The 17,603-nt window shown below is 45.2% G+C and overlaps 1 protein-coding gene across 5 annotated transcripts in view; it reads left to right on the top strand.

The window, feature by feature from the left end:
* Dcun1d2 (defective in cullin neddylation 1 domain containing 2) overlaps window positions 1–17,603 on the top strand; it is a 30,622-nt gene that overhangs the window by 10,061 nt on the left and 2,958 nt on the right. For 2 of the 5 annotated variants that reach the window (XM_028881263.2, XM_028881264.2), the window contains 4 exons: window positions 2,664–2,832; window positions 6,693–6,823; window positions 14,646–14,728; window positions 17,459–17,555. In XM_028881263.2, the coding sequence (XP_028737096.1) occupies window positions 2,664–2,832; window positions 6,693–6,823; window positions 14,646–14,728; window positions 17,459–17,555 (480 nt within the window). The remainder of the gene's footprint in view (window positions 1–2,663; window positions 2,833–6,692; window positions 6,824–14,645; window positions 14,729–17,458; window positions 17,556–17,603) is intronic. The other 3 variants (XM_028881265.2, XM_037211602.1, XM_028881266.2) reach the window with 3 other exon arrangements.

The following is a 17,603-nucleotide window of genomic DNA, read 5'->3' as shown; positions in this document are numbered from 1 at the left end:
ACAGGGGCCCTCCAGTGCTTATCTGTATCGGATACTCCAGCAGAATCCACCGATAAATACTAGCAGAATCCACTGATAAAAAATTTAAAATATATAAAACAAGGGAAAGAATAGAATGTGGAGAGGAATGATGAGTCCCTAGTTCTCCCTTTTTTTACTTTAGTAAAATGTTTGATTGTTTAATATTTCAAAATTTTCTTTTATTTTTATTTATTTTTTGTTGTTTAAAATTAATTTATTTTTCTATTATCAGCTTGATACAGTATGTATTCTTATCTTAATAGTGAGATGTTTCCTTGAGGCTTGCTCAGGAATTGAGTAAAACTGAAATTTATTATAAGCCACAGTTGTCCTAGGGACCTCCATGCTATATATATAGCCTCCATGGTTCTATGGGTTGTGGTCTGATTGTTCTTTATTTTATATCTAGAATCCACTTATGAGTGAGTCCATACCATGACTGTCTTTCTGAGTTTGGGTTACCTCACTCAGGATGATTTTTTCTAGTTTTATTTGTTTGCTTTTTAATAGAACCTTTGTCCCATAAGCATGGTGGGGGTTTTCTCCTTGCATAAGGCTGTCAGAAAGATTTCTGGTTTCATTCATTTCATTTGTGTAGTTTTTTTTTTTCTTTGCTGGTGGCCACCGTGGCATATCCAGCCCTTGGGAAGCTGAGGCAAGAGAATTGCTGCAAATTCAAGACCAGCCTGGGATACACCAGCAAAACCCTCTCGGGCATCATTCAGAGTAGAGTGGTAGGGCTGGAGAGATGGCTCTCCACAAGCATGAGGCCCTGCATTGAGAATCCCAGCACCCCCGTAGAAGCCGAGTGTGGAGACACACGCCGGTAACTCCACTGTGGTGGTAATCTAATTGTACTGAAATATTATTTTGATTGTATGTTAATAAATAAAGTTGTCCGGGGGTCAGAGCTATTAGAGACATAGCAAGAGTGTGGCGGTGGTGGCACACGCCTTTAATCCCATAAGATCTCTGTGTGTTCAGGGATACAGCCAGCATTGGAGACATATGCCTTTAAGACCTAGGGGGCTGTACATTCAGACAGTGACGAGTCAGTCATGTGTTTGGGTTTACAACCAATGAGAAGGCAGAACAACATACTATAAAAAAAAGAACAGACAGGAAGTAGGTCTCTTTCGCGAAGCTGGGACAGCAGGAGGAAGGGTGAGATTTTAGCTCTGAGCTCTGACCTCTCGGCTTTCTCTTTTACATTGTTTCTGTGTTTCTTATTTAATAAGACGGTTGGTTACATCGACACTCCACTCCTAGGGGAGTAGACATAGATGGACTCCAGGGACTCACTAGCCAGCTAATGCAGCCAAAGCAGCATGCTCCAGGCTCAGTGAGAGATTCTGTCTCAAGAAATTAAGACTCTGGGGTTGGAGAAATGGCTCAGCAGGTGAGGAGCACTTGCTGCTCTTACAGAAGACTGGGGTTTGGTTCCCAGCATCCACATGGTGGCTCACAACCCTTTGTAACTCCAGTTCAGAGGAGCCAACACCTTTGTCTGCTTCCTGCTGGCAACAAGCATGCACATGGTTTAATACATACAGGCAAAACAATTCATACACAAAATAAAAACATCAAAAAAATAATAGCATGGAGAGCAATAAGGGGAAATCCTTGAGGTTGACCTCCAGCCTCTCCATGCACACATGGGCAGCACATCAGCACACATGTGCCACATGTATAATACACAGACTTCTTTGCTACCATCATATATAGAAAAAATGTGTATAGTATTTGAATAACGAAAGGTAGAGTTTCTATGAAGGGCAATCTTTATTTGGGCAAAAGAGTCACAGGTTTTTTTTCATTTGTATCTTTGAACCAATGCAATTCATATATATACTGTGAAGATGTATTATGATACATATATCTGTCAGGGATGAAAAGATCTAGTTTCTGAGGTCTTGCTGAAGTGATTTTAATATACTCTATTGTTTCAGTTTTTGATGGACAGACCCCGAATTCTTTTCTTTCTAAACTAGACATGTGAGGTAGGGAGTGTGAATGTCCAAGCTGTTGAATTTGGGTGCCTTAGCTAACTGACTTGGATAATTGTTGTCCCACAGCATTAGAGCTAGCACATGAAACTACCTAAAAAGCAAACAGTCAGTCACCTTTGCTTTGGCAGAACTGTGAACCCTCCTCTTCCCCTCCCCCCGACTCCAGCGTCAGAGCCAGGTGTACACCCACAGCGTGCGCACGTGGGGCAAACCTTTGTTCTTTTGCTTCCTCCTCAGCCGGAAATGAAGTCAGAGTTTGGGCTTGGGTTTCCTTTTCTCTGGTGTTGAAGTTAGAGCCCAGGGCTCCAGCATGTGTGCGAATGCTCCTCCCCTGAGCTGCTGGGCTCAGCCCTGAAATGACTCTTAATGGTGACCTCTCTTTACAAGAGTGCCAGTGTTTCTTCCTTCCCTCGGATCCAGAGACCTAGATTTTTAAGGATAGAACTGTTTTCTAGGTAGATTTTTTTTAAATGCTCCATATTTGTTTCATACTTAATGGAAAATGGTTGTTTATTGATTGGTGTGGCTGAAATGCGTGATATAACTGTATAATAGAGTAGTATGATTCTAAGAAGTTATTTTAGATTGGTTTTCAATGTAGTGTGATGTTTTCCCCCTGAATTTTAACAACAGACCCACAGGATGAAAACAAAATCGGAGTTGATGGGATCCAGCAGTTCTGTGATGATCTGAACCTGGACCCTGCCAGCATTAGTGTTTTGGTCGTAGCGTGGAAGTTCAGGGCGGCCACTCAGTGTGAATTTAGCAGAAAGGAGTTTGTGGATGGCATGACCGAGCTGGGGTAAGTGAATTATTCTCAACCGAAACTTTTCAGAAGCAAAGATACTGGGATCACTTTTCAACTACTTACAAATACCAATTTCATATACATGTATTTTCTTTGTGTATTATAAGCCTTTGGTTTCCTTTCAAACTCAAGTTTTTAATCTACTATCTTTATTCACATTAAATCTTCTTATTCTTTGAATTTAAGAATTCCTTCCCCTGGGTTGAGGAGAAGGCTCCGGGTTAAGAACTTACAGTGCTCTTACAGAGGGCCACGGTTCAGTTCCCAGCGCCCATGTCAGGTTCTTCAAAGCCACAGCTGTCCCTCAAGTCCCAGGGGATCTGACCCCTGTGGCCTCCCCAGGGACCTGCACACGTGCAGACAGACACACATGAACATGTGCATAATTTAAATTACTAAAAATAAAACTTAAGATTTTGAAACAAATATTCTTCCAAGTTTGAATTAACAGTGAATAGCGGGGTAGAGTTTTTAACCACTCCTGTTATTTTCTACAAAATGTATGATTTGTTATGTGGTTGTATTAAATACCAATAGAATACCATTTGCTTTTCGTTTCTCTCGTCTACCTAACAGAGTTAGGATTAGTGACTTAAGACGTTGCTCATTTAACGGATGTGACACAGAAGGAAATGACAACACCCCACAAAGTCTTTTAATTGCTAGACTCACTGAACACTTGGTGAGGTGGTGGAAAGGCCAACTTGTTCCCCTTGCTGACGTTTCTCAGCTCTCATTCCCTGCTGATGCTTCAGAGTCGGTTGTTCTGAGTTGCCGAACAACCGAAAACCCGTCATGTTGTCCCTAAAGCACACACTTGCGTCTCTTACTAAGAAAATGCCCTGCAGGCTCGCCAACAAGCAGACCTGACGGAGGGACTCTCTCAGCCGAGGGTCCCTCCTCTCAGACGCCTCTAGCTGTGTCAGGTTGACTTCAAACTCGCCAGCACAATGGTGAAGCAGGTGCGACATTACAGCCTTGGAGAATCCTGCTTCTCAGATACGAAAGAGAGAAGAAACCGTGAGCAGTTCAGAAAGTTACCTGTCGTAGTTAGGCTCTCTCCTGCGGTGAGCAAACACCATGACCAAAAGCAGCTTGGGGAGGAAAGAGCTTCCTCTTACACTGTCAGGTGACCGTGCATCACCGAGGGAAGTCAGGGCAGCAACTCGAGCAGGGCGGCCCTGGAGGCGGGACTGACGCACAGGCCCTGGAGGCGGGACTGACGCACAGGCCCTGGAGGGTGCTGCCTAGTGTGCTCAGCCTCATTTGTTGTTGTTGTTGTTGTTTTGTTTTTCTGAGACAGGGTTTCTCTGTGTAGCTTTGGAGCCTTTCCTGGAACTCACTCCATAGCCCAGGCTGGCCTCGAACTCACAGAGATCCCTCTGCCTCTGCTTCCAGAGTGCTGGGATTAAAGGTGTGTGCCACCACCGCCCAGCTCTTTTTTTTTTTTTTAATTATTTATTATGTATCCAGTGTTCTGCCTGCATGTATGCTTGCAGGCCAGAAGAGGGCACCAGATCTCATTACAGATGGTTGTGAGCCACCATGTGGTTGCTGGGAATTGAACTCAGGAGCTCTGGAAGAGCAGCCAGTGCTCTTAACCTCTGACCCATCTCTCCAGCCCACAATTTGTAACTCTTAATCAAACCTGCATCTTACTTTTAAAAATGCCATGACCAAGACAACTTATAAAAGAAAGCATTTAATTTGTGGCCTAGATTCAGGGGGTTGGAGCCCATGGTGGCAGGTACAGCTGAGGGCTTGCTCACTCACATCTTGATCAGCAAAGTTGGAGGCAGAGAGAGGGAATGGTGAGAGTCTTTTGAAACCTCAGAGCCCACCCCCAGTGACACGCCTCCTCCGAGGCCACACCCTCAATCCTTCCCAAACAGCTTCACCAACTGGGAACCAGGTGTTCAAACATGTGAGCCTGTGGGGGATGTTCTCATCCATTTCACCAGACTCCGTAATTTAAAATTTACAAACTTTTAATGAAAAGAAATCCCATATTTTCAACAATCTCTACTGGAGAGCTTCATAAAAGGAAGATGATTTCTAAGTCTGTTTAATTTTGATCCCTGTTAAAACATATATGAAAATCAGTTTCAAATGGATTGAGTTTTCAATGCTAAAACATTTAATCTCTGATAAATCATGCAGAAAATAACTTTGTGATCATGCAAAAAGGTAAGTTTTACAATGTCACCAAATAAACATGATAAAGTAAGGACTTCTTTAAAGAGTTTGTGCTAAAAATAAATAAGTAAAAACGTTCCATCATACAAAAACAAAGCAAAGAGACACTGTATATTCTAGGTGAGAGGGTTTTAAAACAGCCTGCTGGCAGAGCTCTTAAAGAATCTGACAGATGATGAGAGCCTGCTTGGAAAACAAGTGAGAGGTGTGAACAGGCACATCCTGAAAGGCGTCCCAGGGGCCAGTGAGACTATCAGAAGTGAGGTCTCCTTCATCATGGAAGCTTGGGTACAGGGAGATGGAGCCTGGAGGTTGGCTGAAATAAGACCCAGCAGCAGGCAATGAGATAGGCCTGGGGAGACAATGGTGTGTGGATCTCACATTGTTACCACATCAAAGGTGCACTGACCCAGACCCAAGAGCTGCTGCTCCCAGTGACACATGCCTGGTGAGATGTGTGTTCATGTGTGCTCAGGCTGTGTGTATAGAAATGCTAACAGCATTACTTGTGATAAGAAAACTACAAAAGCCAACATAATCACTGTCAGTATGTTCTATGAATCTCTCTCTCTCTCTCTCTCTCTCTCTCTCACACACACACACACACACACACACACACACACACACACACACGTAATTCCTATGACAAAGGTAATGACTGAGTTGTATCTGCATATGCCACAGGATGAACCTCACACACGTAATGTGGGCCAAAAGACCAAGCACAAAATAGCTTGATTTCACGTTTACATCAAGCTCCGAGATATACAGTGCTGTCAGGGTGGTAGAGATAGACAGAAGAACAAGGGAGTGGGCCCCGCCTCTCTGGGGAGGGGAAGTCCTCGGTCTCTGTGGACCTGGTTGCCTGCTGCCCAGGTGTGTTACCTGGAGGTGGTGCCTGGGGCCCTTGTTCACCAGCAGGAGTCCCCTACATTAGTACCACGTCCACATCCCATAAAGATGTGGACTAGTGGATGGTCTGGGGCTGTCCGAGTGTCTCCAGCTTGTTTCCCTTGGTTTGGCCTACCCGGGATAAGTGGTTTCGTATTGTTCTTACTGTTCCCCGTTGTACAGTTGAAGCAAAAAAGACCCATTTGTTTCACTGCTCCACATGTATGCCTCAAAGAACAGTCGATACTTTCTCTGAGGTTTGGGGGTTGTTTGTGTGAGGGGCTTTTTGTCTGTTCTGTTTTACAGAGCTGGGGATGGAATCCAAGCCCACATAGAGCAGGCAGGCACTCGACTGCTAAGCCACAGCCCAGCCCAGGCCCATGACTGTCTTTAAAGGGGATTGCCTTTTGTAAAGGAAAATCAATTTCCAAAGCAATACAGCCTGGGCATGGTGACGCACGCCTTTAATCCCAGCACTCGGGAGGCAGGAGCAGGCAGATCTCTGAGTTCGAGGCCAGCCTGGTCTACAGAGTGAGTTCCAGGACAGCCAGGGGTACACAGAGAGACCCTGTCTCAACACACACACAAACAGCGTGTGCCTTCCTTTCCCACGTGCAGCGTGCACAGCCAGAGGCCTCAGTGCCCGACAGCTCGCTCAGTAGCTGTAGGGTCTCAGAGGGCACTGCACTCAGCACTGGCAGGGACCCGGGAGGTGGGGCTCCTGTGAAGCAGGAGGGACCGCCGCAATCCTTTCTCTGTTGTTGCAGGTGTGATAGCACGGAGAAACTGAAAGCTCTTCTTCCCAAGCTGGAGCAAGAGCTTAAGGACCCAGCCAAGTTTAAAGACTTCTACCAGTTCACCTTTACCTTCGCCAAGAACCCTGGGCAGAAGGGTTTAGGTGAGTATGAACTCCAGGTTTGCAAGGTGCCAGATCTGAGTCACGTTGTGAGTGGACAGTCTGTGACTCCAGCAGAAGCTGTGACCATGCTGTCTCTGTTTCAGCCTCTGTGTTCCACTTAGTCTTCATGTAACTGGAAATGTCAACTGATAGTGTCTTGGCTTCTGAATTTAAATATTGTAAACTTAAAGTGTGAACTGGTTTGCATTTCGAGTTATCTCTGTGGCTGTCAATCAGCGGACAGTCTGAATGTTTGGGACTTGTTCTCTGCTTGGTGGTTTTGCCGGCCAAGCCCTGAAACAGCTCTACCATACAGCAAGCTGCATCACAATTCCTTTCAGAGTTGTACAATTAATTCCGCTTCTGCTTTACGACAGATGTACACATCTGGGAAGCTTTTAACTGAAAATTTCAGTGTGAGGTTTTGGTTTACTTGGGGGTTTTATTTAGTTCTGCATCTGAGTACTGACTTATTTCATGTTCATTTCTTCCTAAGAATAATCCGTATCAACCTGTGATTACTTGCCTGGAATATGTAAATATACATAAAGCCTCTTACAAATTTGAGGTATGGGTCTTACGTGGTCTTTTAAATGATGATTAACAGGAAAATTAGAAGGTATATTTAGGGGGCTGGGGAGATGGGTCAGTGGTTAAGAGCACTGGCTGCTCTTCCACAGGACCCGGGTTCAATTCTCAACACCCACATGGAAGTTCACAACTGTCTGTAACTCCAGTTCCAGGAGATCTGACACCTTCACACCAATGCACATAAAATAAATTTTTAAAAAAAGATATGTTTGGACGATAAAGGGGCATGGTGCCATGGAAGTTGGCAGTTTCGGCCTGCACACAGAGCTGGTTTCCGTCTCCAGCATGAAAACCTCAGAGAAGAAGGAAAACGGTTGGGACATGAGGCCGTTCCAGGTGGAGCGCTTGGCAGAGGTGGCCGAGGCGGACTCACTTGTGGTCAGGTGTGGCCTGCGTCCCGACCTCGTCACTGCAGGATCTGGTTCTTGGGCTCAGTATACACGGAGGGAGCAGAGCAGAGTCCACTGTGCATCACGGGTCCTGGGCAGACAGGAGGCAGCAGGTTCCTATAGTCTGCCCTTGCTTTTTATATGTTTGGATGATTTGCCTGCGTGTACATATGTGCACCACATCGGTGCAGTGCCCAGGTGAAGGTGTTGTCTCCCCTTGGAACTGGAGTTGCAGACGTTATTAGCCACCATGTGTGTGCTGAGACTTGTAATTGTCAGTACTTGTCATCATTGAGTCATTTCTGCAGCCTCTCTACCCCATTTTAGAGACCAACCTTTGTTTATCTAAGAAAAAGGAACGAGCCAGATGGTACAAGTTCTTCTGCTGGGTGACCTATGGCCAGCCAGTCCATGCCCAGGAAAGCTCTTCTGCTGGGTGACCTGTGGCCAGCCAATCCATGCCCAGGAAAGCTCTTGCAAAGCCTTTCTGTAGATTGAGTGACGAGGCCAAGGGTCCTTGAAACAATTATGTCTGGAGCCCCAGGCATTGGTGACATTAGAACTTTGGGTGTTCCTAGTGGTGTTGGTACAAAGTACAAATCTGGGCCAGAAAAACAGCCACCCTAATGGTGCATTTGGCTGTGAGGAATAAGACCAGGGCAGCAAGCATCATACCAACTAGTCCTCCTCAGCCTGTGCTCATGGTCCCTGTCATCCCTGCCATTCAGACATCTAGACCAGTGTTCATGTTTTTGTTTTTTGTTTTTGTTGGTGGTGGGGTTTTGTTTGTTCATTTGTTTGGGGGGATTTTTGGGTGTTGTTTGTTTTTGTTTTTGTTTTTCAAGACAGAGTTTCTTCATGTAGTTTTGATGCCTGTTCTGGATCTCACTCTGTAGACCAGGCTGGCCTTGAACTCACAGAGATCCACCTGGCTCTGCCTCCGGAGTGCTGGGTGTGCACCACTACCACCCAGCATTTTTTTGTAATTTTTATTTATTATTGTGGGTATATGTGCATGTGTGTGATATGGCATGTGATATGACCTCCCCATGGAGGTCAGAAGACAACTTTGTGGAGTCAGTTTTCTCTTGCACCCTTACGTGGGTTCCAGGGATCCAGTCTGGCGTAGCAAGCCCCTCTACAAGCTGAGCGAGCCTCCTCGGTGGTCGTACGCTAACATTCTGAATTCTGGTTTTGGATTGCAGAGTATGGCTACAATTTTCAGCCAAGCGTCTCCGTACTGTGGGTGCACGTCCCTTCCTGTGCTTAGAGGCAAGGGCGTGAGGTGACAATAGAATCGGTAGGTTACATGTTAGTGGTTGCTCTTCCAGGGAGGAGCTGCTGACCACTCCCCCAGGCCCTCCTCCCTGCAAACATAGTGTTGAATTAATCCTTTCTGTCTGCTGCCCGGCCCCTTTAATTTTGGTCTTCACAGAGACTGACGATCTCCTGTCAGCGTGTCCTTTCTCTCAAGTCCTTTGGACCTGAACTAATTTGCTCAGGAACTCTTTCTCCTGAGAGCTCTGGGACCATTCCCCTGTGTTTCTAGTTCTTGAGTTCTGTCCCTGGTTGAGTTCGGGTTTCTGTTGCTGCGATAAAACACCATGACCAAAAGCACCTTGGAGGAAAGTCTGCTTCATCTTACAGCTCGTAGTCCAACATCCCCCGAGAAGTCAGAGCTAACCCAGCGGCGGAGGCTTGCAGCCGACTGGCTGGCTCCCCCTGGCCTGCTCAGTTTGTTTACCCTGGTTGCTTGGCACCCACAGTGAGCTGGGCCCTCCCACATCAACCATCACCCAAGAAAACGTCCCACAGTTGAGGTTTCCTCTTCACAGATGACTCTAGCTTGTGTCAAAATGTCATTTAAAAAAGGAAAACGGTCCCTTAACCTAATCTTTAAAATGTGGTTTATGGTGTTTTATTTCTTAATGCTCTTTTGCTTATTTTGAAGTTGAAAGCTACACTTTTTACCCACTCTGTGGATATGATGTATACTGGTAGCTTGGGTAGCTTTCTGTCTCTAATCACTTGTATCATAATGTTTAAGGGAGTCTTTTCCAATAGTAGCGTTTGAATATAGGACCTCACACATGCTAAACATGGGCTTTACCACTGACCTGTTATGTCTCCAGACTTTTTTAGATAAAGTCTTACTATGTAGCCCAAGCTAGCCTCAGCCTCAAACATCTGCCTGCCTCTGCCTCTTGACTGCTGGCGTTAAAGGTGTGTAGCCACTCTCTAGCATCCTTACTTTTAGGAGCTGGGTTTTTACTTTTGGGACTAAAGCTCCTGGCTTTTCTGTCTTCCTCTCTCCTCCCCCATCTCCTAAGAGAGTAAGAGGATTTAGCTGTTACATTGAAGGTCTGTTTTCATTTGGACCCTGACCATCCATTAAGTATCATCAGAATCCACAGGACTTAATGGAAGGCTGGGGCTGGGCTCCCTCAGGCTTCAGGATGTCTGTGGGAAGATGTTAGGGGCTGGAGAGAGGCACCGCTCAGTGGTTAAGGGGAGGTTCAGTGGCCCCTCAAGGATCAGCTTGTGTTTGGAGCTGGATTGATTCTGCTGTGCTGTTCATCTGCTCTTCTTCCTGAACCCAACTTCCCTGGCCAAGTTCAGTCTGCACAGGAAGTCCCGCCCACCCACATGGCTTCGCACCACTGGAGTAGTGTGTACAGTCAGGCTGCTGTTGCCATCCTCAGCTGTAAAGTAGGTGATGCCTTACTTCTGAGCAGTTGCATTCTTAGAGGCTTGTCTAGTTTTGTTTTTCAGAATGAGCATTAGTCTGATCCAGGTTTGTAAGTAACCGCAATCCCTGAAGTTAGTGGTCACGAGGAAAGGATGCCTGGGCTTCGGTAGATGTTGGCACTGGTTTATCTGGTTTTTCCATTCCTTCTGTTCTGTAACTTAGCATACTATTAGAGCAAACTCTTGAAGCTGGGCATGGCCATGTGCGCGTGTGATCTGGGTAGTTGGGAGGCAGGTGGATGGCTGCACAGCAGGAATGACCCAAGCTTCGTATAGCAAGACCCTGTCTCAAAATGTCAAAGGGAAATGAAAGAAATCGTTTATATTTGCTGTTACTCTGCAGTCTCAGCAGATTCCTTCTGTTTAACGAAGTAAAACTTTTTTAAAGTTAGCATTTCATTTAAACTTTCACGTGTCATTTTAATTTGAACATACGGTACAGTCTCGGGCATTCCCTGTAGGCCCTTGTGTTGGGTTTCCTGCAGGACTACAGTTTCAGTGTCCTTGAGAACAACAAGTGCAAATTCAGCCTGGCATGGTGGCGCACGCCTTTAGTTCCAGCACTCGGGAGGCAGACGCAGGCTGATCTCTGTGAGTTCGAGGCCAGCCTGATCTACAGAGTGAGTTCCAGGCCAACCAGGGCTGCATATTGAGGCCTTGCCTCCAAAAAATATTTTTGATTAAAAAAAGGAGAAAGAGCTACAGATTCTGTTTGGGTTAACCAACCCACAAATACATTGTTTGTGTTAGTTATCACCATATAAAAAGACACCTCAAAACTTCGTGGCTTCAAATTATCATTGTCTAGAGCTCCTAATCCTTTGGGTCAAGGATTCAGGCAGTACTCAGACAGCCCCTCTGTCGCCTGGCTGACCGGTGTTCTGTATGGGGCATGTCAGCTAACGGCTGGGCTGCATAGATTTTACTTCCTTCCCATGTGCCTCCCATGGGCGTTTTTAACAGCAGGCAGCTGTTCCTATAGCATCACGTCTACCCAGTGTGTTCATAGTCCATATGAATTTTAATTTCCTAGTCTATCTGAAGCACTTACAAATTGGAATCTAAAATCACTGCCCACTTTGAACCATAGAGTTAAGGCAGAGGGTTGCAATTCAGTGTAGTGTACTTGCCGAGCATGTGTAAGGCCGCCAGTTCCATCTCCAGCACTGCAAAAATGAAGAATTAATATGATAAAATTTATTTTCTTTATTTGTGAATATTTCATTCAAGTTCATTATAGGGTAAGGAGGCTTCTGAAAGTTTTAAGATACAGGCCTGGCATGTTTGGCCTCCTCTTTTTTATTAATTTCCGTAGCCTGAGACAGTAGAATTCAGGAAAAGTGACCGCAAGTGTAATGAGTCCTTTACTGAGGACAGAGGGCTGGCTTACGTACTTCTGAGAACACTGAGTTGTTTGCTGGAGTCGTTCACCAGGAAGCCCACAGTTACTGAGTTTGCTGCTTTGCTTTTACAAACGGAAAGAAAATAAAATTGTGTTAAAAAATATAAAACCTCTTCAAGAGAATGACTAGAGAGTGTGAACACATCAAATAGACACACATTGTCTGAGGAAGTCTTTTTGAGGGCCTTGTCAAAAGCAGTGAGAAGTGCATCACTTTATCGGCTGTACATCAGAAGCAGACCAGTCAGTCTAGCCTTTCCAGAGCACACTTGTGTGGTCTGTCTGCCGAAGAATCAGCACAAGCAGGCGAGGTTGGCAGGGGCGGCTCTGCACTTCCTAGAAGAGGCGCATCTTGCGCTGGGGTGTGGCGTCGAGAGAGCCTGGTTCTCTTCTTCACTGTGTTTTCGTGGCTGTGCGTGCCGATATCGTGTGTACAGCATTGGTGTTTTTTGAGACCAGGCTTCTGAAGTTATGCATACCGGCCCCAAAGTCCCGGACTCAAGTGATCTTCCTGCTGCTGCACCCAGATGCAGTGTTTTCATGTGATGTCATTGTTCATTCTGTACTCAGCAGACTGGTGACCTAAGCAACACATATGTGTATGTGTACACATGGATGCCTGAGCACACATGTGCTTGCTCCTGTGTTTAGACTCAGAGCCTCACACATGCTAGGGTGAGTACTCAACCACTGAGCTGCACCTCAGCTTGGCACTTTGTTTTAATACAGACACTTGAGTGATGTTTATGCTGGCTCCCGTTTGAAGTCAGCTAGCTTTGAGAATCTTGATTATTGAGGAAATGAAGCTTCATCCTCACTAGCTGTTGTTTTCCTTAACACAGGAGGTTTGTCTAGTGGAGCACCACACACATCATTCTAACTAGCCTTGCCTTCTAGCATTTTCTTAATCGACAGATGGGCTTTTCAGAGGTTCGTGAAAAGAAATTGATGCCAAACATTGTCATTCCAAAGTGACTGTGGCCCCTGATTCAGTGTCAAGGTTTACTGCTGGGGAGTTTTGTAGTTACTGTTTTACAGATGGCCCAAGCTCACTTGGATAGAGTGACATTTTTTACTTAGGAATATTAATGTTGGAAATTTGTACATTCACTTTATAGTCATGTAACTCATGCACATCCAGATGAGGTACTTTACAAGAAGGGGTTCTAGGACCCAAACTAACCCAGACTCAACTAGATTATAAAGTATGCCATAAAACTTTATTTTTCTTTCCTCCTCAGGTTCTTCTCCATTTCCCAGTGTGAGCGCTTTACATCATTAAGATGAGTTGAATATAGATCTCACTTAATGTTCTTCCTCAGGGATAAGGATGTAGACTTATAAGCAGGACAAGACTAATCGTCTTAGCCTTACACTGCGGGTCCCATAGGTAAGGCCTAGCAAGCCCTCCACACACCATGGTTGGACTCTGACGCTCTCCTTTCCATGGAGACTCCAGGGTGCTTAGGACGGATCAGGCCTGCAGCATTCTCTGTAAGCCCCTGGGAATCATCCTATCCAGTGTTGGTCACTATCCATTCATCTCTAGTTTATCAGGAATAGTAGTGATGAGCCGATCCGCCCTGAAGTCTCAAACTGCAGCACTGACACCAATAATTTCTGTCCAAGTGGGATCAAGCCAGATTTAGGAGAAAGTCTTGAAAAGTGCTTCTTTGAGGGGTTTCGCATTTAAACTAATCTGTTCCCTTAATATAGTTGTTGGTCTGCTTTTCACATTGCTTTATCTGACATACATGCAGAAATGTAATCAGGAGACTATTTCAGCATAGCTATCCTTTTATTGCCTGTGGCGAGCAGTATTCATCATGATTAAAATAGTCAGGCTTAGAGGTAGGCTTGCTGTGTCTAGCATATAAAAAGAAGTACTAAAACATTTGCAGTGAGCGGGAGTAGACGGCTGTTCCCGAAAACTCAGGCTGGAGATTCTGTTCCAGAGCCTCCTTAAAACCCAGTATCCATGTTCCATTAAATACGCAGCTTTAAGACAAACCTTGCAGTGTAGATTTGTTTAAGAATGGTAAAGTACTCACTGTCTTCAAGTTGAGGGAGAGGATATTGGCTTTGATTGATAAATAACCTAAATTTTGAGTATCTTTGTAGTAGTGAAAATAGTTTTCTCAGTGTGTAGACATTTGTCTTAGCTGTGCCATGAGGGATTCAGAGTCCTTAGACTGTCCAGTTTGCTTGTGAATCAGGTCGTTCTAAGACAGCTGGCTCAGTCGTAGTTTACACAACCCTGAGGCAGGTCTCCTGGCGAGAACTGATCCCTCCCTTCCAAATGAGTCCTTTAATTTTCAGCTTATCACTTGGAAATGGCAGTGACCTACTTTCTGAATAAATGATATCTACACTAATAGTAATAATAGACTGGATCAGGCACAGTAAGTCTGATACACATGGAATGCAAGTCTCCAAAATTGGTTAATTGGGGACAACTACTTGCATGTCCAAATAATACACCAGTGCTTCCTAAGAAATCTCCTCAGACTCATAATGTGAGATGACATGTCATTTCCAGAAACACTGTGTAGAGATTGGGTAAGATTGCCAAGTAATTATTTTATTCCATAGGAAAAAAGACTGAGATTTATTAATTACCCTCTCTCTTTCTCTCTCTATCCTTCCCTCCTACTCCCCCTCTCTCTCCCCAACTCCCATCTCTCTCTGACAGATTTAGAAATGGCTGTTGCGTATTGGAAGTTAGTATTGTCTGGAAGGTTTAAATTTTTAGATCTTTGGAACACATTTCTGTTGGTAAGTGACTGTTTCTTGCCTTGTGTGCCCAATCAAGAGAAAGCTTTTCATATTTAAAATGCTAAGGTTTAGGCCCTGCATAGGGGCACACATCTTTAATCCCAGCACTCAGGAAGGTAAGGCAGGTGGACCTCTGTGAGTTCAAGGCCAGCTTGGTCTACATAGTGAGCTCCAGGCTAGCCTGGGCTACATAGTGAGATTCTGTCTCAAAAAAACCATAAATAAATAAATAGATAGATAGGTAGGTAGGTAGGTAGGTAGGTAGGTAGGTAGGTGGATGGATGGATGGATGCTGAGACTGAATGTAGTCATCTGTCTTAATTAGGACTACAAAGGCACTCAGGTATTAGGCAAGAGGCTGCACGGTTAGCCACTTGCAGAATACCACAGCATAACAGTAGAGCCATCTACACATGGGAGCTGCTCCCAGGCTGTTCTCTACACAGCTACTTTTTCTAGAATGTTGTCGATCATCTTACAGCTGATCTCAGCAGCTCCCAACCTGCCGTCTCCTCTGAGAACTTCCTCAACTCAGTAGCTCTTCATTGCTACTGGGGAACTTCATAAAGTACCAGGATCACACTCGCTGCACACTGCTCTGGACTCTAGAGTGTGGACCAGATCTTATTGCCTAGAGGTACCCTGGCCATCATATGTGTCTGTAATCTGACACCTTTAAAATCTATTCTGCCACACACAAGATGAGCAGGAGGGTTTTATGGGGTGCCATGAAGAAGGCATCGTGGCTGTACTGAACCCTGTCTTGTAGGGACAGCCAGTTTAGCTGTGAGCTATTAGAAGAAAGTGGGGTGCAAGGGCATGTCCTGGATGCACAAAAAGATGGTCCCGGTGATAGCAGAGATACTCAGACCTTCTACACTGTCACAACCGTGAAAGAAGGTCATGCTTCCCACCCCGTGGCCAGGCTGGTGCACCCCTCCTCTTCTCTATTCGTGACCCCCAGCTGGCATGCATCTGCTCTGCCATGGGCAAGACTGGGGATGGTGGGCATATTGCTTCTATGTGCCTCGGTTTCTTTATCTAGTGATAGCATTCAAGAGCATAGCCTATGGAGGGCAAGCACTGTCTTAGTGGCCTGGGAAGGTCTTTGTGTCAAGGGGCTCATCCCATCATGTGTCATGTTTCTTATAGAATGTTCGGTGGTTGATAAAGCAACACCCAGTTCCTCCTTGACTCATTTTGTGGTACTTGGGATGGAACCTGCATCCTCCTACAGGCTAGACAGGTGCCCTACAACTGAACAACATCCCCGGTTCACTTTGGGTTTGAGGCATGGTCTTGCTGAGTTGAAGCAGGCCTTGAACTGGGGATCTTCCTGTCTGTCGTTTGTTTGTTTGTTTTTTGGGTTTTGTTTTGTTTTGTTTTCGAGACAGGGTTTCTCTGTGTAGCTTTGCGCCTTTCCTGCGACTCACTTGGTAGTCCAGGCTGGCCTCGAACTCACAGAGATCTGCCTGCCTCTGCCTCCCGAGTGCTGGGATTAAAGGCGTGCGCCCGGCCTGTCTGTCCTTCTAAGTAGCTAGGATTACTGGCTATTTCACCAGGTTCTTGTCTTTGGGTTCTACCCATACTACAAGACGTTGTCCAGAGAACTCCACAGCCATGTGTGCAGAAGTAAGAAGGTGCTACCACACCGTGAGGTCAGCAGAATGCTAGAATCCACACAGTGCCGCTGATAGGAAGACTGATGAAGACGATGAGAATATATACCCAATAGAGCAGAAGACAGAGCAGCGTGATTAAACTGACATGTCAGCTGGCTACTCTTCAGACCGAGTGTTGGTGGGGGAACAAACTGTAAAAACAGCTGACAATCCAGCAGTTGGTGTTTTAATATACGATATGAAGTTCTGAAAGAATAAAGTCAATAAATAAACAGGCTTCAAAAAAAGAAAGATACAAGACAAGGCCTGGCAAGGTGGTTCAGCTGGTAGGAGTGGCTTCCCCCAAGTCTGATGACCAGAGTTTGATCCCCAGAACCCAAAAAGTGGATGGAGAGCACTGACTTCCCCCCACAGGTTGTCCTTTAATCTACGGTCATGCATAGAATTAGGTAAATGTGAAAAAATTTAAAGATAGCATACACACATAACGGGCATAGAAGCTGTTTATGTTACATGCATGCACTGGCATGTAAAAGCTGGTGTGACAGTAGTAAGTTCAAGGGGATGAGTGCTTCTGTCGGTGATGAGGAGAGAGCCAGCTGAGACAGGAGCCGCGGAGGCCCAGCTTGGCCTCAGAACGTGCCTTCTGTGGTACAGACATCGTATAGTCTCCATGTTTTTGATGTCACTGGAATACTGAGTAACAGATATTTTTAGATAATTATCTCATCCCACGCAAGGAATACTTGATATATAGAAGTACAAATGTGAGGAAATAAGGTAAATAGAAATAGAACTCCATATTGTCCTGCATCATTTCTGGACAGGCTTAGGGAAGTGGGAAGGGAAGACATTTAGACAGGAATGTATAATTTTAGTATTTAAAACCTTTTAATAAGTCAGTACTCTTTATTTGTACTTATGGCACATAGCACATACCATCGCTATAAAGGACTATTACTTTCACCGGTGATAGTTGTGGATCTGTACTCCTTCCTCATCACCCTAAGGAAGATCACTTGCTCATGCAGTGTGCCCTGACCACTAGAGTATCGGGGAGCTGAGATCTGAACCTTAACCTGGTGGATGTTTTTCTCTTATGTATTAGGAGCATCACAAAAGATCAATTCCAAGGGATACTTGGAACCTTCTCCTAGATTTTGGAAACATGATTGCAGATGATTTGTCTAACTACGATGAAGAAGGTACTAGAAGTTGTAGGACTTCACAGGGTTACCAGAGATGCTCACACC

Source organism: Peromyscus leucopus, chromosome 17 (assembly GCF_004664715.2).
Source record: "Peromyscus leucopus breed LL Stock chromosome 17, UCI_PerLeu_2.1, whole genome shotgun sequence".
Classification (NCBI taxonomy): Eukaryota; Metazoa; Chordata; class Mammalia; order Rodentia; family Cricetidae; genus Peromyscus; species Peromyscus leucopus.
Note: the sequence above shows the minus strand (reverse complement) of the source record. Positions and strands in the feature narration are given on the sequence as shown.